Raw genomic sequence first — 19,452 nt, 5'->3', positions numbered from 1 at the left:
TATATGTCCGGACTGGGAATCAAACCCACGACCTTTCAGTGTATGGGACAACACTCCAACCAACTGAGCCACACCAGCCAGGGCCCCAATACTTTTTAATTCTTTTAAAAAACAACTATGCAAAAGTATGAGCAAAGGTTAAAAGAGCCTTCTAACATGTACAATCGGGACTATCACCTGGCAGAAACCTGGCTGGTTTTTATCATATCCCTTTTGTACACACAGGAACAGGTAAGTTTAAATATTCAAAGATCCATGACTCACAATTTCCCCACCATTCTTGAGAATATTTCTATCTTCCCAGGGATCGCCTCTATATTTTTTACAAAGTAAACTCATGGCCAGATTCTAAAAGGTAGTCAGGACATGTGATATTTATAAAATACGTACTACTTTTCAGGCACTGTACAAGGTTCTTTATATATAATTCTGCATGGTCAAGTAAGTCTACCAGTGCCATTTTCCAACAAGCTCAGATGATAGCATATTACAGCAAAAAGTATTTTAAATTAAGGTATGTACATTGTTTTTTTAAGACATATGCTATTGCACTTAGATTACAGTATAGTGTACACATAACTTTTATATGCATTAGGAAACCAAACAATGTGTGTGACTTGCTTTCCTGGGATATTCACTTTTATTGCAATGGTCCAGAATCAAACCTGCATATCTCCGAGGAATGCCTGTATTTCAAATGTTCACCAAAAGGTGAAGTGTAAACAGGAAGCCTATGGTAATTTCTCTCATAAAGCAAATTAGCACCATCTTAATTTTTTATTCTTAAGTATGAGATTTTATAAAGCAAATATTTTCTTAAAAAATAAACATGTAATAATAAAGTTAAAAAAAGATTTCTTAAAGAAATGTTATGCTACAATCACTCTGCTAGAAACATTTTATACCATACCTGTTCCAGAGTCTGACTAGGAAGATGTGCCTCTGTCATAACCAATCCATAGCGCTGAGTAGCTAAATTTCTCATTTCACTGTAAGTGGCCCAGTCATGAAGAGCTACTGTTGTCAGATTGTAGAACGTCTTATCTAGGTAGTGAGTTACATAAGCTTAAAGAAAAAAAAAAAAAAAAATTTTTTTTTTTTTTTCAAAAAATTGCAGATTCATGAAATGTTAGAAAAGGAAGAGAAATGAAATTAAAAAGGAAACAACCTGTCTTTGAACATTAAATTTCCTTTTTCTAAATAAGATGCCAGGAAAATAAAAATACACAAACAAAAAGGAATTAAAGAATGGACTAATACTAAAAAGGATATAAGACCAAAGTTTCATTTTTGTTATTTGTTCTTTTATAGTGAGGGCAAAAAGATATAGAATATGACTTTCAGAAGGAAAGCAGAACACTCACCTCTAATGTCAATGAAACGATTGAAAAACCGAATTGGATTCAGAGAGAAAAAAAGGGCCAGGTCTTTCATGCCAACTTTGAAAGGGTTTCGGTCATCCAGCTTTAAATGAGTATGCACAGAAAGTCGCAGATCCTTCTCTATTTCTTTGCACAACTTGTCCAGCAAGTGCTATTCACAAAGTAATCAATATCTTAATTTTTCAAAATAATTCAATTATACTGTTCTGTCTATGCTTTAACCATTAGCATTTTATAATCAGTGCAATGTTGAAAAATTTGTCGAACTGGTTTAAGGATCCAAGTACTCTATGGTAAAATACTATTTTTATTGGGAAAGTGAAAATTACTTTGCTCTCCATTTTAAACCAATGATTTTTCTGCCCAGGAAGCAGTTAAACTCTAAGCTTTTATTTTCATTAATACTTTAACACCCTTGAAAGAAAATCAAAAGCTAATGCCAATGGCTTCATTACAAGAAACATGAATGTATACTATAAAGCATAAGATTTATGGGAACAAGCAACAACAACAAAATCTTGAGAAAATGGAAGAGAAGAAATATTTTTAAAGCTTCCTTATAATAATCATTAAAAATCACAAAACTCATTGAGCTAAAAGTAATGAAATTAATCATCTTTTCTGGTCTACTATGGAGTTCTAAATACTGTCATGTCATATTTTATTTTCTAAATAATATTTAATAGAAGAAATTCTGAAAATTTTCCATAACTTTATCAAACCTGAATAAGGTTTATATTGTGAAGCTTAGTCATTTTTAATTACTCCTTCCAAATAAAAATATCAATAGATAGAACTTTAATTTTAAAGATAACAGTGTTTATAATACTTCATTCAAACGGGAGGATGGACTATACTGCATTTGAATTATTTCTGCTACACAAATAAATCTTTCAAATATATAATGTCCTCCTTTTAGTCAGTAGCTCTCCAAATGAATTTAATAAAATACTGACAGTTAAGTTGTCTTAAGTGTATTATTATTAGTAGCATTCAATATTCAAACCAATTTTGTATTTGCATTCTTCTAATAAACAGAAATTTAAATATAAATATACTATTTACTAAAGTAAAGAAAATTTTCCAAATTTCTACTCTGGATCTCTATATAAAAAATTAGAAAATAAATACCAATTGAGCACAATAGTGATACTATAACTGAAAATGGTTTCTTTGCTCTAGAAAGTGATTTATAAATGATTTAAAATATGTGAAAGCCTGTTTCAATCCAAAATGTTTTTCCAAACATTGCATCCCAAATACATGTTCTAAGTTTTTCAATCTCAAATATGATGTTACCTCATTTAAAATTTCCATAATTTCCTTGTCATAGCAATCCAGAAGTATTTCATAAGACTCCAAATGTCTTGAATGCATCATAGCAGGTACACAGTCCCGTAAAGCACTGAACATGTACTAAGAAGAAAATGAGAATGTGCATGAATCTATAAAAGCCAGGTCTCTTATCTAAACATTACAAAAGTTAATTATCTATCTTGAAAGACAAAACCTCACTCTGAAGGCTAATTGCTTTCTCTTTTTATACATGACTGTCTTCCTTTCCTAAATGAGTCAGCTTTTAGTCTCTAAAGTATCTATTTTAAATATACAAAAAATTCACATTCACTTATTCTTTCCTATTTTGAGCATTCAAATACATTTATTTCCATACAGAAATACAAAAGTCTAAATAATTGTGACATAAACTAAAATCAAGAAAATGAGAATGATTAGGAATATGAGGGGAAGTGTTAAATATATTAAAATTAATTTACTAAGTATTAATATGAAATTTAACTATAGCCTGTATAAATGTTATTGAATATGCACACCAATGTATAAAACAGCATTAACAGTCAATTTTAAAATGATTTATTAAATCAACTAATCTATTTTAAAACCAATTAGAATAGTTTGTACAGTGATTAAAAAGTGATGGGTTTATTCTTTATATTATCCTTTACTTACATGTAATCTGGCTGCATCAACGGCATTTTCATATACGTCATCTAAATAAATTGGGAAGACAGCTCGATGCCAGTATAAAAAACAACAGTCGCACTGTGCTTGCACTCTACAATGTAAAGGAGTAATTAATGGTACCAAAATTGAAGTACTCCCCCAAAACTAACTCCTTACTCATTTTTGTGTCCCCTACATCACTTAACCCAAAATTAGTACGGAAAAGCCACAAAATGTTTCAAACTGAACAAAGGTAACAAAATACTCTAATACCTGGCAGTTTCAGAATTCTGCACACATGCTTTAGCTTTAAAGAATATGTGAAAAACAATGTAACTTTTAAATAGAAGATTTTAAAATACATTTTCAATGTCATCTTATATGTCTACACTTAACAATACTTGAATCACATGCACCTTTTACCTGTCTCAAAACTGAACAGCAAAACCTTTTTAAAAACTGTGACCAAAAGAAAAACAGAAACTACTTATAGTTAATATGTCTACAATCTTTGCAACTGACTAGTTCATACCTTATGGGGCAACAAAATGATCATTAAATATCTTATAAAGAAGCCGATTCAGTATTTCTTCCTGCTGGAAGCCAGTTCCAGCATGTCATAATTGCAAGAGTTTCATTGAAAGGTTGATGGAACTTGGGGACTCAACAAGGGCTGAGTCACATATGTTATCACCAGTTGGGAATGGCTAAAGGCATTTCCCCAAACCTGAAAAGGATGATTGCTTGCTACCAGACAGCTAAGAGCATCTTAATCTACATGTTATTGCCTCCTACTGGTCAAACACCTGAACAGCCGTAGGCTATTCCCCAATCTGACAATGGATTCTGTACCTAACCCTGGCCTTTGATGTGTGTATTTCCCACCTTGCCTTAGGACAAATTTTGTTAATAAAAAGCAAGGGTTCCTGAGACCAGGAGAACTTGGTTTCTTTAGCCAGGCTCCTCTGCCCCCCAAATGCCTTTCAAAATTATGTTTCATCTCTGGACTCTTATTTAATTTACGCACAGCCCCTTCTCCAGATTCCAGAGCCCTTCTAGATGCCGGATCAAGACCACCAGCGTTACTTCCAGGGATGGGCTGTTAAATGCCACTAACTACAAAAATTTCAGCTTCTCAGAATAAAAATATTGTTGTAAATATGAACATTAAATGGAAATTGTGCTCTAACCTTAATTGGGCTGGGAATTAAAATTCAGAAGACTCCTTTTCCCTTACTCTTTAGTTAAAAATAAATAAATAAATAAAGCCACAGGAGTAACAAAACAAGCCTTCCCAAAACTAATTCATCTTAGTGACTGGCTACAATAATGTAATTCAAATTCAGATTTCAAAATAAAATTACAGAAGACTATTTGACATGGATCTCTAAGCCTCTCACAAACAGATGAAGCCTTATGAAAAAGCAACAATTTTAAACATCCACTATAGATACCCATCATAACAATCAAAACGAGCATCAGGGTCCTCCAAATGCTCTCACGGCTACAACATGTGGTCTCCTTTGAGTTCTTCCAGGAGCTATACCCTTACTATAGGAGCAAAGCTAAAGAAATATGATCCCTGGTAACAGTCTAATTTTAGTCATGCTCAAAAAATTGCAGAGAGGAACTAATGGTCTATCTGGGTTACATTTCTCCTCTTGATATGCTAAAAAGACAACTGATGTCTCCATTAGCCCCACCATTTTTTCTTTTAAGATTTTTATAATTGACTAGTAGCCCAGTGCATGAATTTGTGCACAGTGAAAGGAAATTAATTAAAAGAAATATTTTAATATCGCTATTTGCCCTTTCTCTATAATAGAGGTGTCAACCAAATTCACGACTGACAATGACAGATCAAAACACACAGGTGTGATTAGAGCTAGCGAGAGCTTTATATGTATTGTGCATGTGCAAGTCAACTTAGCCTTTTATAGATACAGAAAAAATATGCTGAATTAGACCTGCTTTCTGACTTAGCTAAACTTTTTCCAGCCCAGTGAAGCACCCCAACTTCTCTTTCAGGTAACTGTCAGCAACACAGCAGTAAATATCAACATGAAGCAGATTATTATTGTAGATCACGCAGGAAGAACAAAGAGTAAAATATTTAATTGCAGCAGCATTTGCCCATATTCTGCACAGTGAGAAAAACTGAAGTTATTTTCAAGGTCAACCATTTCCTACTTTTTTTCAGTTGGGTCAAGCTTCTAAGCTTTCTAAATCTCCATTTTCCAGCTAATGAAAAGAAAATAGGATTCTACCGAGTCTCCTATCTACCTACTCCAGGACTTCTTTGAGGATCAAATGAGATGAGGCTCGAGAAAATGTTTCACAGAAGTTTGGTTACAGTGTAAAGTGTTTGCACCTGGCTATCAAGCAAGTCGCATTCCTGGGCTGAAGAAACTGCAAGGAGGCTAGTCATTGCTAGGGAGAGGAAGCCAAGCATTGCTACATGACATCATTACCTGGACAGAGATAAGGACACTTAGCATATTAGCCTTTATATATATATAGATTTTTTGAGAGAGAGGAAGAGAGAAACATAGAAGTGAGTGAGAAACAATCTGCTGCCTCCAGCATGCCCCCAGGCATGTGCCCTGACCAGGAATCAAATTGGCAACCTTTTGGTGCACAGGACGACACTCAACCAACTGAGCTACACAGGCCAGGTCATTAACCCCACCTTTTGAGCATCATTATAAATCCCTACTTACCTTTCTCTAAGTTCACTGATAAGATCCAGCTTTTTCAAGACTACTTGAAGTGGAAAGAGTTCTTCATCTTTAAATGTTTTCTACCAGGGAAGAGGGAAAAAGGCAGAGAAGTTGCAGTCAAAGTAAAAACAGGGTCAATGAGAAGAAAACTATGAAATCTCAGATCTCATTTTTATTACATAACTAATAGCAATACACTTACCAATTGTGTGCCAACACTGAGTGCCAAAGAAACAATAAGGCGTCTTTGCTTTGTGCTTGGTCCATTTAGAGTGTTTTCAGCCAAAACTAAAGCAGAGAGCACATCAAGACGCTGTTCGCTATATTTTTTGTCAGAAATTACTCTTTTCTTAAAGATAAAAGAGAAAACAGGACATATTAGCTTTACTTCTGAAGCAATAACAAAAGATTCAAAAGAAAATCTTCTCAATAATCTTTTCCATGATTCACTTTAAGAGAGCTTCAACAATACTTTCCCTGTTGAGCATCTTCTGACACTGTTGTGTGCTTATTACTTATGTAACATTATTGATTAGCACTGTTAGAGACAGCAAATCGGTATCAGACATACTTTAAGATTTCCATTATTAATTTAATAAGGAAATATTTTCTTTTAAAAAGATACATCATAATTTAAAACTACATACAATATCATTTTTTAATGTGTTAATTTATTACGTTACAAGTTCAGAGAAAGATAACCCTGAGCACTCTAGTAAAAATCACAAAATACTGTGGGGATAAATAAACAAGAATATTATGTTTGAAGGAATGAAGTAACAGGCTGAACCAGAAAACACATATAAAGCAACAGAAGAATAAACTAAACAGCTAATTATGCTGAATATATAACAACTTTCATACCTTGGCCACAGAAATGGAATTAAGAGCCTGATGTTGAAGGTGCTGTGTTATATGTGAAACTGAATCAGCCACAACCATGCTTCTCCTGTAGAACATATGCTCTATGGCCTAAAAAAGATCAGAAGTAATTTTAAAAATTAACTTAAAACTTTTAGGCAAAATTACAGAATATTTTTATTACCTTGGGCTAGGTAAAGAACTTATGAGATGCAAAAAGCACTACCATAAAGGGTAAGACTGGTAAATTCAAGTATAATACAATTAAGAATTTCTGTTCATCAAAAACCACTATAAAGAAAATAAAAAGGCAAGCCAAAGTATGAGAAAATATTTGCCACACACAGGGATTAGAAGTTAGAATATTAAAGACCCCAAGTGCATGAAATATTTTTTAAAGACATATAATTCAATATAAAACTGAACGAAAGACATGAACAGATTTTTCACAAAAGAAACAGTTATTAAATTTTGAAAAGATACTATCATTAATAATCAGAAAAAAAAACATTAAAATCATAATCAATACCATTTATATACACTAATTTGTCAAAAATAAATATGCCTTATAATACCAATATTAGTCAGTTGGGAAATAGAATATTATCTATAACAATGGAAAGTCTAATATATTGTGGGAGGTATGTAAAGTGATATAACTACTTTGGAAAATAATTTGGCATCATCTTGAAAAGTTGACCAAGTACATAACACAATCCACTCCTATATAATACCTCAGAAAAACTCTGGCACAAGTAAACCAAAAGACATATACAAAAATGACAGCAACCCAAAAATTCATCCACAGGAAAGCTACACAGCAATGGAAAGGTCAGAACTACAGCTATTCATCTCAATATGGATAAGTTCAAATACAAAATTTTGAGTAAAAAAAAGGCAAGTCACTGGATCTGTTTTTGTTCATCAGTTTATGTTCATCACTATATACCACAAATGAGTGAGATCATGTGATATTTATCTTTCTCTGACTGGCTTAGCATTGATCAGACTGTCAAACCTCAGAGGGAAGGTAGGGGAGGGTGGGGGTAAGGGGGAGAGATCAACCAAAGGACTTGTATGTATGCATATAAGCCTAACCAATGGACACAGACACTAGGGGGGTGAGGGCATGAGTAGGGCGGGGGGGGGGGGCAAAACGGGGATAAGGACACATATGTAATACCTTAATCAATAAAAAAAAAAATTTTTTTTAAAGGCAAGTCAAAGAATACATGAAGAATTATTCCATTAATATAAACTTCAAAAACATATATAACTGAACAATGAATGGATTATAGATTCATCCTTATGTGGTAAACTAAAAAAACAAGGGAATGATAAGCATAAAATTCAGGACAATGGTTTCCTGAGGGGACAGGATAAGATGCAATCAGGGAGAGACAACACAGGGGGCTTTGAAAATATAGATAATATTCTATTTCTTAATTGGGATGATAGTTTTTTAGTACTTATTATTTTTAATTATGCTGATATATACTTCTGTATTTATATTTCTTAAAAATTAAATATAGCTGATAACATTTTCTTAGAGAAAAAAAGTAAAAATCCGAAGGCACAATCTCAAAACAAAAAAACCTCTATTTCCTAAGCTAACCTAAAGGCATTACTAGCAGAAATTTACTAGTGTCTCTTAATTTCAATTTTTAAAAGAGGTTACGTAGACTCTCCTGCTTAAAGGGGCTTTTACTTTTAATTATATAGAGTAAGCTAAGAAATACTTTACCATATTTCCAGAAGTATACTCTGGTTCTTAATTTATTTGACGACTCCTATAAATAGTCAACTATTCAAATCACAAGATTACAGCACTTTCTGTAAATTACAAAATAAACAGCTACATCTTGGCTATCCTCGTGTGCATTTGAACACCACAAAATAATGGATAATGCTCCATGGGTATCATTTTTTTAACTCATACAACATGCTTAAACTTCCACAAGTAAATCTTTACTAATACTTAGGCTACCTTTTCATTTTCCTTCTTTTCTGTCTCATTACATGTTAACTTTTAATATAGTTTCAACATATTGGCCATTCACAGAATGTTCATCATGAATTTCTTTCAGTGACTAGTTCCTTTATCCAACTGAGAGATAAGTACACTTTCCCATAACTTGTTATTCTCATATAATCAGAATGTCAAATTTTAGAGAATCATCATAATTTAAGACTGGGGTCATTTCTAAATTATAATGGCAAGGTAAAATAATCTAAAACCTACCTTGAGAAGTTCAACAAGCCTGCATAATGCCTTAACTGAGGTTTTGGTCATTGGCTTTTGCATGGACATGTAGAGATTCATTGTGGTTTTAATAATATTACTAATACTATATGCATATAAGAAGCCCTATAAAAATAAAACATTGATTATAATCACACAAAAATATTTCATTTCTTCACAATTTCAATCTCTATGTAATAATTATTCATCAATTTACCAGTAATTAGTATTTCTAAAGTTCATTTTAAAGTCAACTCATGTGATTTCTAAATACTCTTCCCCACACAATGTTATACATTGTGGTTAAGTTTCAAGCAGCCCTTAAAAGATTTTTTAATCTATCACATTCCAGAAGTTTAGTACTGTTGAAATTATAGTGTATAATCACAGTTAAAAGAATCCTTACATTAAAAAAACTTCAGAAAAATTATTAGAATGTCAGGAAGATACCGCTTCACCGTACCTTATCTGCCACACAAGAAGATAAAGACTCCTATCGGCCTGAAGCTTAAGACAAGAGCTGAGGACTCAACAGAACTAGGAATTTCAAAATGCTCTCTGGCCAATAAAGAAATATAAATGTATTTCTCAGTTTGAAACCACTGCCCTTTCCTTTTCACCTGGGCCAATACCCACAATCCACCTGCTACCATATTCCCTGCCGAGGCTGGTGCTAATCAGGACTTTCTCTCCTCCCAGCCCAGTAAGAACAAACTCTTGCCTACCCTTCTATTTATGAAGGAAGCACATGGGTCTTTTGAGGCTTAAAAAAAAAAAAAAAGTGCTTATAAATCCAGGGAAACAGTAGGGCATAAGAAAACAGGACAAATATTATTTACATTTAGACCCAAAAAGGACACAGAAACACAAAGATAATAATGGAACTCTTTGATATAAAGGACCAAAAAAGATACACTTACAGGTCAGAGATGAACCTAAACTATACTACTGTGGACATGTCTAAGGAGCTTGGCTGAAGCTACATGCCAGTGATTCAAAACCTCTGTCTCCTGCCCTACCATATGTGAGAGATCAAGTACTCTCCCATCAGTAACACTGGCTCACTAAAGGAGTGACTCTCAATGTGGGGTGGGGGTTTCTCTGAACCAATAAATAGCTATGTGGTAAAAGGATGTGCTAAATTAAGAGAATCCCATATAATAAAGAAGTAATATGCAAATTAACCCTCACACCCTCACAAGATGGCTGCCTACAACCAGGCCAGCAGGGGGGTTAGTGAGGGACAACCAAATGACTGAACAAGCAGGCTGCATGGGGCAACCAGGCCAGCTGGGGGGTGCAGTTGGGGCGACCGGGCTGGCGAAGGGGGCAGTTGGGGGCGACCAGGCCAGCAGGGGGGGCAATTGGGGGCGACCAGGCTGGCAAGGGGGGCAGTAAGGAGTGACCAGGCCGGTGGGGGGCCAGTTAGGAGCGACCAGGCCAGCAGGGAGGGGTTAGTTGGGGGCATCCTGGTCAGCAGCAGGGGGAAGTTAACCCTACCAGACCGCTGTACCGATTTTTCGATAATTTCCGAATCTGCCACTATACTGCTGTACCTAATTTTCGGTACTTTGCGGTCTGGTAGGGTTAAGGGCAACCAGGCTGGCAGAGGGGGGCAGTTAGGGGTGATCAGGCTGGCACGCAGAGGCAGTGAGGGGTGATCAGGCCGGCAGGGGGGGGAGTCGGGGGGAGTTAGGGGCGACCAGGCAGGCAGTCAGGTGAGCGATTAGAGGCCAGCAGTCCAGGATTGTGAGAGGGATGTCCAACTGCTGGTTTCAGCCCGATCCCGGGCATCAGGCCTAAACCGGCAGTGGGATATTCCCCGAGGGATCCCAGATTGGAGAGGGTGCAGGCTGGGCTGAGGGGACCCCCCCCCCCATGCACGAATTTCCTGCACCAGGCCTCTAGTTAAGCAATGAGAGGGTAACATCCTACGAAAGTTGGCAATAAGACCAAAGCTTGGGGATTCATTCAGGAAAAGAGCCATAGCCTTTCCTTGTCAGCTACAAGACTATATTATTATACAAGACTCTGCCCTAGAGCAACACTGGGAAAGGTTAAAAGGCAGAAACAAGAAGCAGCAAAAGCATAATTCTAAGGCAGGGAAAAAAGGGGGGGGCTATCTTTTTGGGGGTAAAGAGGATAGAGAATTAATGATCTGATATCACACCACTCCCAGATAGATGGTCAATAATTTGTGAAGGATCTATTCTATAAATATAAAAGCCCAGCAACCAGAACAGCAGAATGACCAGAATGACCAGTGGTTATGATGTGCATTGTGGCAGCCAACCAGCCTGATCCGGGCCCTGATCGGCCCCCAACACCCTGATTGGGGGCGGGGCTGGCCAGCCAACTGCTGACTCCCTCCATTTCCCTCACCGGCCCAGCCTGATGGGCCCCATCAGGGTGGGTCAGCCAGACCCCACCCATGCACGAATTCATGCACCTGGCCTCTATATATATATATATAAAGTCTAAATGGGGAGGGAGATGTCTTGGGTCTGGTTTCTGTTAACAGCAGAATAAATAATTTGGAACAACTTTCCCATTGACAACTAGAAAATCCAGGAAAAACATTTTAAAAACTTCTTGGAAGGCATTACAGCTATCAAGAAAATAAGGAAATGTAAGACCAAGATCTGGGAGAATAAAGTGAGGTAACTGAGTTGGCGATGGAGGCTGCTTTTCCTTAGAGCAATAATTTTCAACCGGTGTGCCACAAGAATTTTTAAAACATGCAATACCTATTTGGTCAGGGGCACTGACCTCTTTTCCCTTGGATTGTCAAATAAAAAAAAGACAACAGTCAACACAGCAATAGCCATCCAGTGTGAATAAATAAAAAATTATACCTATTTTTTTGTTGAATCGGCAATATGTTTATTTTTGGTATGCCACAGAACTTTAGTAATTAATTTATGTGTGCCATGAGATGAGAAAGCTTGAAAATCACTGCCTTAGGGGCTTCTGCACATTCCAAAAGAGGAAAATAAAGACAAAAGCCAAACATATCTTTCAACATCTCACAGGAAGGGAAAGAGAATAAAAATAGGAGTTCATGGCCCATGAGGAGAGGAGAGGGTCCCAGTAAACCACTAGATTCTTGGGATCTTGAAAAACCACCCCTAAACGGTAGCAGTGAACTGGGAAGAAAAAAAACAAAAACAGTCATCATAGGATTTAGGTCCCACTTCAAATCATCTCAATGCATGACTGGGTTGAGATGACCTATGTGAATAGATGTCCTAGACTACATGTGAAAGATAGAGTAGACTAGAAAGATACTAGTAACTCCTCTCTGGAGGAATAAAAACAATATCCAGATACTCAAATTATATCTATAGTTTTTCATACATAATGTGTAACACTATAAAATAACCAGGCATACAAAGATATGACAAATCCAAGACCAAGAGAAACAACAGCTAATAGAAATACTGTTTCCAGATAATAAAATTATTAGATAAAAGCTTCAAAATAATTATGCCAACTATATTGAAGGAAATAAAACAAAATTATTTCAGAAAAGAACTGGAAAGTACACAAAAAAGAAACAAACTGAAAAGTAAAATGATTAAAATTAAGAACTCTATAGATGAGCTTAACAGCAAAGTAGACATAGCTGGGGGGAAATTAGAACAAAGAGAGAACAGAACAGAAAAGTACTTGAGCCGAAACCAGTTTGGCTCAGTGGATAGAGCGTAGGCCTGCGGACTGAAGGGTCCCAGGTTCGATTCCGGTCAGGGGCATGTACCTTGGTTGCGGGCACATCCCCAGTAGGGGGTGTGCAGGAGGCAGCTGGTCGATGTTTCTCTCTCATCGATGTTTCTAGCTATCTATCCCTCTCCCTTCCTCTCTGTAAAAAATCAATCAAATATACATTAAAAAAAGAAAAAAGAAAGAAAAGTACTTGAAAATGTAATGGCTGAAATTTTCCCACAAATTCCAGAAGCTCTACAAATCCTGAGCAGCACAAACACCCACAAAAAAAAACCCACACATAGGCGCATTAAAGTAATATTACTAAAGACCAAAAAGTAAATCTTATAAGCAATTAAAGAACGACATATATTAACAAAGCAACAAAAATGACAGCTGACTTCTCAACAAAACCAAAGGAAGCCAGAAGACAATAAAATGGTACCTTTAAAAGCTGAGGGGGGAGAAGGGGAATTCCTACCAATCTAAAATTCTATATGTAGCAAAACTACCTTCAAAAATGAATTTAAAATTAAGACATTTATACAAAAAACTATGATTAACTCATCAACAGAAAGTCATTTTAAATTAAATACTAACAGGTATTCCATAAATAGAAGGATGAAGAGATGCAGGAAGGAAGAAAATCAACAAAATGGGGAAAAATTGGGGTAAATCTAAATGAACACTGACTATAAAAAAGAGCAACAGCAGCAATAATACCTTGTGAGGTTTAAAATACACAGAGAAACGACGTACAGAGCAGCACAGTGAGAGGATAAAGCAAATTAAAGTGGTTTAAAATCCTTACACTGTCTGAAAAGTGGTAAAACTACTGCTTTCATTGCAGTTGAATGAGTAAATCGTGCATCTTAAAATCTCTACAGCAAGCACGTCAAACTCAAAGGCTAATACAGGCCAAATAAACGAGGCATTCGGCCCGCGAGCGGTGAGTTTGACATGCTTGCTCTAGAGTAACTATTAAAAAAACAGTATTCAAATTCAAAAGACAGCAAAAAAGAAGAGAGACTTAGAAGAAGTAAGACAAATAGAAAGCAACTCGTCAGGTAATAGTGTTAAATTCAAATACATCAGTAATAATATATACAGAAAACAGTTTAATGAAAAAATAAAGATGATCAGATTGGGGGAAAATGTATGCTGCTTATAAAAGACACACATTAAATAACAGGAGCCAAACAGGTTGCAGGTAAAAGAACAAAGCTACAAGGATAAATGGACAAATCCACAGTATCAGTGGTAGAATCTACCCCAATTCTCTCCATAACTGATAGACTATGTAGCAAAATCATTAACAAACATGACCTACTTGACATATACAGAACACTATAACCAACAAATGCATTACACATTCTTTTCAAGTGTCCATGAAATGTTTACCAAAGCTACCAAAGGCTGGGCCATAATGCAAACCTCAACCAATTTCAAAATACAGAAATTATTTTAGTATTGCTAAAATCAATCCTATCTAATAAAAGAGTAATATGCAGATTGACCATCACTCCAACACACAAGATGGCTGCCCTCATGTGGTCAAAGATCCTGCCCCCATGTGGACACAAGATGGCCACCATAAGATGGCCAGCAGGGGAGGGCAGTTGGGAGGGACCAGGCCTGCAACAGAGGGCAGTTGTGGGCAATCAGGCCAGCAGGGGAGGCCAGTTGGGAGGGACCAGGCCTGAAAGGGAGGGCAGTTGGGGGTGATCAAGCCTGCAGGGGAGGGCAGTTAGGGGTGACCAAGCCGGCAGAGGAGGGAAGTTAGGGGCGACCAGGCCAGCAGGGAAGGGCAGTTGGGAGGGACCCAGGCCTACAGGGGAGAGCAGTTGGGGGGGATCAGGCCTGCAGGGGAGGGCAGTTAGGGGTGACCAGGCCTGCAGGGGAGGGCAGTTAGGGGCAAACCGGCTGGCAGGGGGGCAGTTAGGCATCAATCAGGCTGGCAGGGGAGTGGTTAGGGGGTGATCAGGCTGGCAGGCAGAAGCAGTTAAGGGCAATCAGGAAGGCAGGCAGGCGAGCAGTTGGGAGCCAGCAGTCCTGGATTGTGAGAGGGATGTCCGAAGGCCCGTTTGGCCCAATCTTCCCGGGATTGGGCCAAAACGGGCAGTTGGACATCCCTCAAGGGGTCCCAGATTGGAGAGGGTGCAGGCTGGGCTGAGGGACACACACACGCCCCCATGCACGAATTTCGTGCACCGGGCCTCTAGTAGAAAGATAAAACAGGAAACCCTCATATACTTAGAAATTAATAAATCTCTTTCCGAATAAGCCACAGATAAAAAAAGAAATCACAGCTCTAGCTGGTTTGGCTCGGTAGATAGAGCGCTGGCCCACAGACTGAAGGGTCCCGGGTTCAATTCCAGACAAGGGCATGTACCTAGGTTGCAGGCTTGATCCCCGGCCCTGGTTGGGGCTCATGTGGGAAGCAACCAATTGATGTGTCTCTCTTTCTGTCTCTCCCCTCCGTTCCACTGTCTCTAAAAATCAATGGAAAAATATCCTCAGGTGAGTATTAACAAAAAAACAAACAAAAAAATCAATAAAAATTTTGAAATATTTTGAACTAAAGGATAATGTAAACACAACACATTGAAACATATATACAGCAAAAAAAGTCACACTTTAAAGAAAATGTAGATTGAAATGCATATATTAGAAAATCTAGATTAATAAATTACAAAAAGTAAGTAAGTTAAACAGATCAAATATAACCTAATCTATTTCAATTAAAAACACACACACAAACATATCCTATCCTTTCCAATTTTTTTGAAGTGTAACTTCTGTGCATTACATTAACAAATAAATGAGACGCAAAATATTCTAAGTAAAAGGATGCAACTACCTGTATAAAAACATTACATCTACTGGTGAGGTCTTCAGCAAATTTATCCATTCTCTGCTCTTTAGATAAAATAGATTCCATTTTCATCATCCATGAGCTCACAAAGACGTAGTAGGACTGTACATCTCTAACAAAGGAAAATATTGGGGTTACTCAGCACAGAAAATAAAATTTACTTCCATTTCTTCATATTGGTTGTAATATTTCCTTACAGCAGCCATTTCATCTTTCTGGTTTTCAAAATACAGATATGATGTGTGTGTGTGTGTGTGTGTGTGTGTGTGTGTGTATTTCATTCATTCATTCAACAAATATTTATTGAATGCCTATATAAGCCTATCTTGAGAACAAAAATCAGCAATAAAGAAAATAGGCAAAAATCGCTACCCCCATGAAGCTTACATTCTAAAAAGGTGCATTGTATAATAAAGAAATCAATAATTAAAGTCTCTAAAATGTCAAATGATATGTGCTATAGAAAATATACAGCTGGGAAACGAGATAGGAACTGGGATAGTGGGTAAAATTTTAAATACAGTGATCAAAGAAAGTCCACTGAAAAGGTGATTTTAAGCAAGATTTGAAGATGAATGAGTAATCCATGCAAATATGTAAGAGAAGAAAATTCTAGTGAAGTAACCAATGCAAAACATGTTAAAATAGGAAGTGTGTCTGGCATGTTCAAATAATACCAAAGAAGTCAGTGGAGCACAGAGAGCCTGAATGAAAAGAAAAGGAGATCAGAGAGGTACAGGGGTGGAGCTTGGGGGAGCAGGAAAAGTGGAGAGTGGGGCAGGCCTTGTAAAGACTAAGAACTTCAATGGAAACTCACTAGAGGATCTGAGCAGAGTGACTTGATTTAACTTTGAAGAGGATCAATACACATTGGCTGATATGTTGAAAGGAAACTATAAAGGGAATGATGATAAAGCAGGAAAACCACTTAGGATGCTACTGTGATAATGCAGAAGGGGATGGCAGCTTGAATCAGAATGCAAGTGGAAATGGTCAGAATCTATACTAATAAAAGGGTAATATGCAAATTGGTCATGACGCCCTCACAGTAACAACTGAACAGCAGGCTTCATGGGGCGACCAGGCCAGCAGGGGGGTTAGGGAGGGACGACCAAACAACCAACCAGCAGGCTGCATGAGGCAACCAGGCCGGTAGGGGGGTTAGCGAGGGACGACCAAACGACTGACCAGCAGGCTGCGTGGGGCGACCAGGCCAGCGGGGGGGGGGCAAGGGACAACCAATCGACTGACGAGCAGGCTGCATGGGGCGACCAGGCCAGCAGGGAGGTTAGGGAGGGACGACCAAACGAATGACCAGCAGGCTGCATGGGGTGATCAGGCCAGCGGAGGGGGCAGTTGGGGGCAACCAGGCCAGCAGGGGGGGGGGGGCACTAAGGGACGACCAGGCTGGCGGGGGAGGGGGCAGTTAGGGGTGACCAGGCTGTAGTGGGGGTCAGTTGAGGGCAATCAGGCTGGCAGGCAGAGGCAGTTAGGGGTGATCAGGCTGGCAGGGGGGCAGTTAGGAGCAATCAGGCAGGCAGGCAAGCAGTTAGGAGCCAACAGTCCCGGACTGTGAGAGGGATGTCTGACTGCCAGTTTCAGGGCCAAACATCCCCCAAGGGGTCCCGGATTGGAGAGGGTGCAGGCTGGGCTGAAGAGACCACCCCCGCCCCGCCCCCCATGCATAAATTCCATACACCGGGCCTCTAGTCTGACTATAAAAGCCAATATTTATTGCATGCTTACCATACGCCAGTCACTGTTCTAAGCACCTCACACAAATTAACTAGTTTAATCCTCACATTAACCTTATGCGGTAGGCATTATGATCTCCATTTTACAGTAGAGAAAACTGACACACAGAAGTTATATGCCCAAAATCATATAACTAATATGCGAGTCAAGATCCAATCCCAAATTTAGGAAGCTTTCCCATCCTGGAAAGACTTAATATAATTACATGCAGGTTGAGTACAAACACTAAAGCACTCTACCAATGCATCTCAAATCATTCAAGACAGGAACTTTTAGCCCACATGCTGTTTAAACTATACTTTAAAATATAATTTTAAAAAGTTAGTGTGCAAAAAATGAACAATTCCCCTTTGTGAGATCTGACTTTACCAACTCTTTTTAAAAACCATCTAGTCAGATAACGTTGAGAAATGTCCCACTACTGCCAATCAGAATTAGCTAAAGGATAGTACTTCAAGGGAAGAGACAGAAGAGACCCCCTTGATTAAGATGAGAATCCCACAGAGGTTGCTGGCTAGCCATACCGCCAAACAATCTGATAATCTCAAAAATTCCGTTAGTCTGAAGAGGGATTATGCCAAAATTTATAATAAATGTGTTTTAAGGAGGTGAAACCTTACCACCAAATCTGAGAAAAATGACTTCTGCTGAGACAGGATTTCATTAGACAAAAGACACATATACTGTACTCTTGGCTTCACCTAGAATGATGCTAACGTGTATTATTTGACTTGTGGGTGATTCAGTGTAAAAGTCTGGAACACAGAGAAAGAGCAGGATCCTAGGGCAACACCTCCACTTCTGAGGAGGAGGCTATGATCAGGACTCAGCAGAGATACAATGTACAGAAGGGATCAGAAAGGTTGTGAACAAGGACAGAAGAAAGGGGCCTAGATTATGGAGCTCTCCCAGACAGCAATCATGTCAATAACATTATGAAGAAGACTAACACACAAGTCAAGAGTATTCACTCAGTTTTAGATCAGAATATGCAGGATAAAGCAAAGGTTTGTCTGTCACCCTTACATCCAGACACCAGATAATCTTGGTCTGCTGTAAATATATACAAATGAAACTGCTTCAAGTTTTAAAAAGTTAACTGTCAAAGAGAGTCCAAAAAAGGCAAAGGGTCCTGTCAGACTATCAGCTTAATTTCACAGTACAAACAGGAAAAAAAATAAATTTCCTGCCCCAATATAAAGCACTAAACAGTGTCAATACCTATAAGTCAACATGGGGTTTAAAGCGAAGGTTAATACCTCTATCCTCTAACATCAGTATTCCCAGTGACAAAATGGTTGTGAAAGAAAAGCAAAATGCAGCAACCTACAAACCTTGAACCCCAGTCAAGAAGTGGCTGGTGCACTTGGCCAGCTGAAGTCTACTGTATAGTGAGGGGCAAAAAAACTGTCCCCAACTGCTTCTTCCTCACTTACATAATGAACTCTGGAGCATGACTGGGACAGCTTGGTTACCCCTTCAACTTTTTCTAAAATGTTAGGCAAAGCTCATACTGATCACAACATCTCCCCTGTCCTGGGTTTCACTAGAGTGGAGTTTCTAGGACAGAATTGCAAGGACAATGAAAAAAGCACTGCCCCCTTCAGCTTCATGGAATTCAGTGACTGTATCTTTAAAATCAAAGAATTTAGAAACATAAAACTTTATCATGTGGTGGTCTTGAAAGTCAACTTATTCAACCTCCCACCTATCAGACTCACTTCCCACAGCACCTTGGACTGATGGTCATCATACTCTGCCCACGTAGGTCTAGTGAAAGTGTACATTACCTCTCAGAGCAGCCTACACAACACTACCTGTTGCAGAGGCTCCAGAGTAGGATCGGCATATGGTTGCATGCCCTCTCTGACAGGTACTTAGCTGTGTGACCTGGCAAAGGTCATGTCTCTAAGCCTCATTTTTCCTATCGAAAAATGGGATAAAACTAGTACT

The 19,452-nt window shown here is 38.1% G+C and overlaps 1 protein-coding gene across 1 annotated transcript in view; it reads right to left on the bottom strand.

Annotated features, from left to right (window-relative positions):
- Positions 1–19,452, bottom strand: part of WASHC4 (WASH complex subunit 4) — a 59,711-nt gene that overhangs the window by 19,618 nt on the left and 20,641 nt on the right. Inside the window, exons 14-22 of the mRNA XM_008144731.3 lie at positions 15,730–15,856; positions 9,168–9,293; positions 6,929–7,036; positions 6,267–6,413; positions 6,065–6,144; positions 3,351–3,456; positions 2,682–2,798; positions 1,365–1,533; positions 911–1,065 (exon numbers count right to left, since the gene is read on the bottom strand). Coding sequence (XP_008142953.2) covers positions 911–1,065; positions 1,365–1,533; positions 2,682–2,798; positions 3,351–3,456; positions 6,065–6,144; positions 6,267–6,413; positions 6,929–7,036; positions 9,168–9,293; positions 15,730–15,856 — 1,135 coding nt within the window. The remainder of the gene's footprint in view (positions 1–910; positions 1,066–1,364; positions 1,534–2,681; positions 2,799–3,350; positions 3,457–6,064; positions 6,145–6,266; positions 6,414–6,928; positions 7,037–9,167; positions 9,294–15,729; positions 15,857–19,452) is intronic.

Source organism: Eptesicus fuscus, chromosome 7 (assembly GCF_027574615.1).
Source record: "Eptesicus fuscus isolate TK198812 chromosome 7, DD_ASM_mEF_20220401, whole genome shotgun sequence".
Classification (NCBI taxonomy): domain Eukaryota; kingdom Metazoa; phylum Chordata; class Mammalia; order Chiroptera; family Vespertilionidae; genus Eptesicus; species Eptesicus fuscus.
Note: the sequence above shows the minus strand (reverse complement) of the source record. Positions and strands in the feature narration are given on the sequence as shown.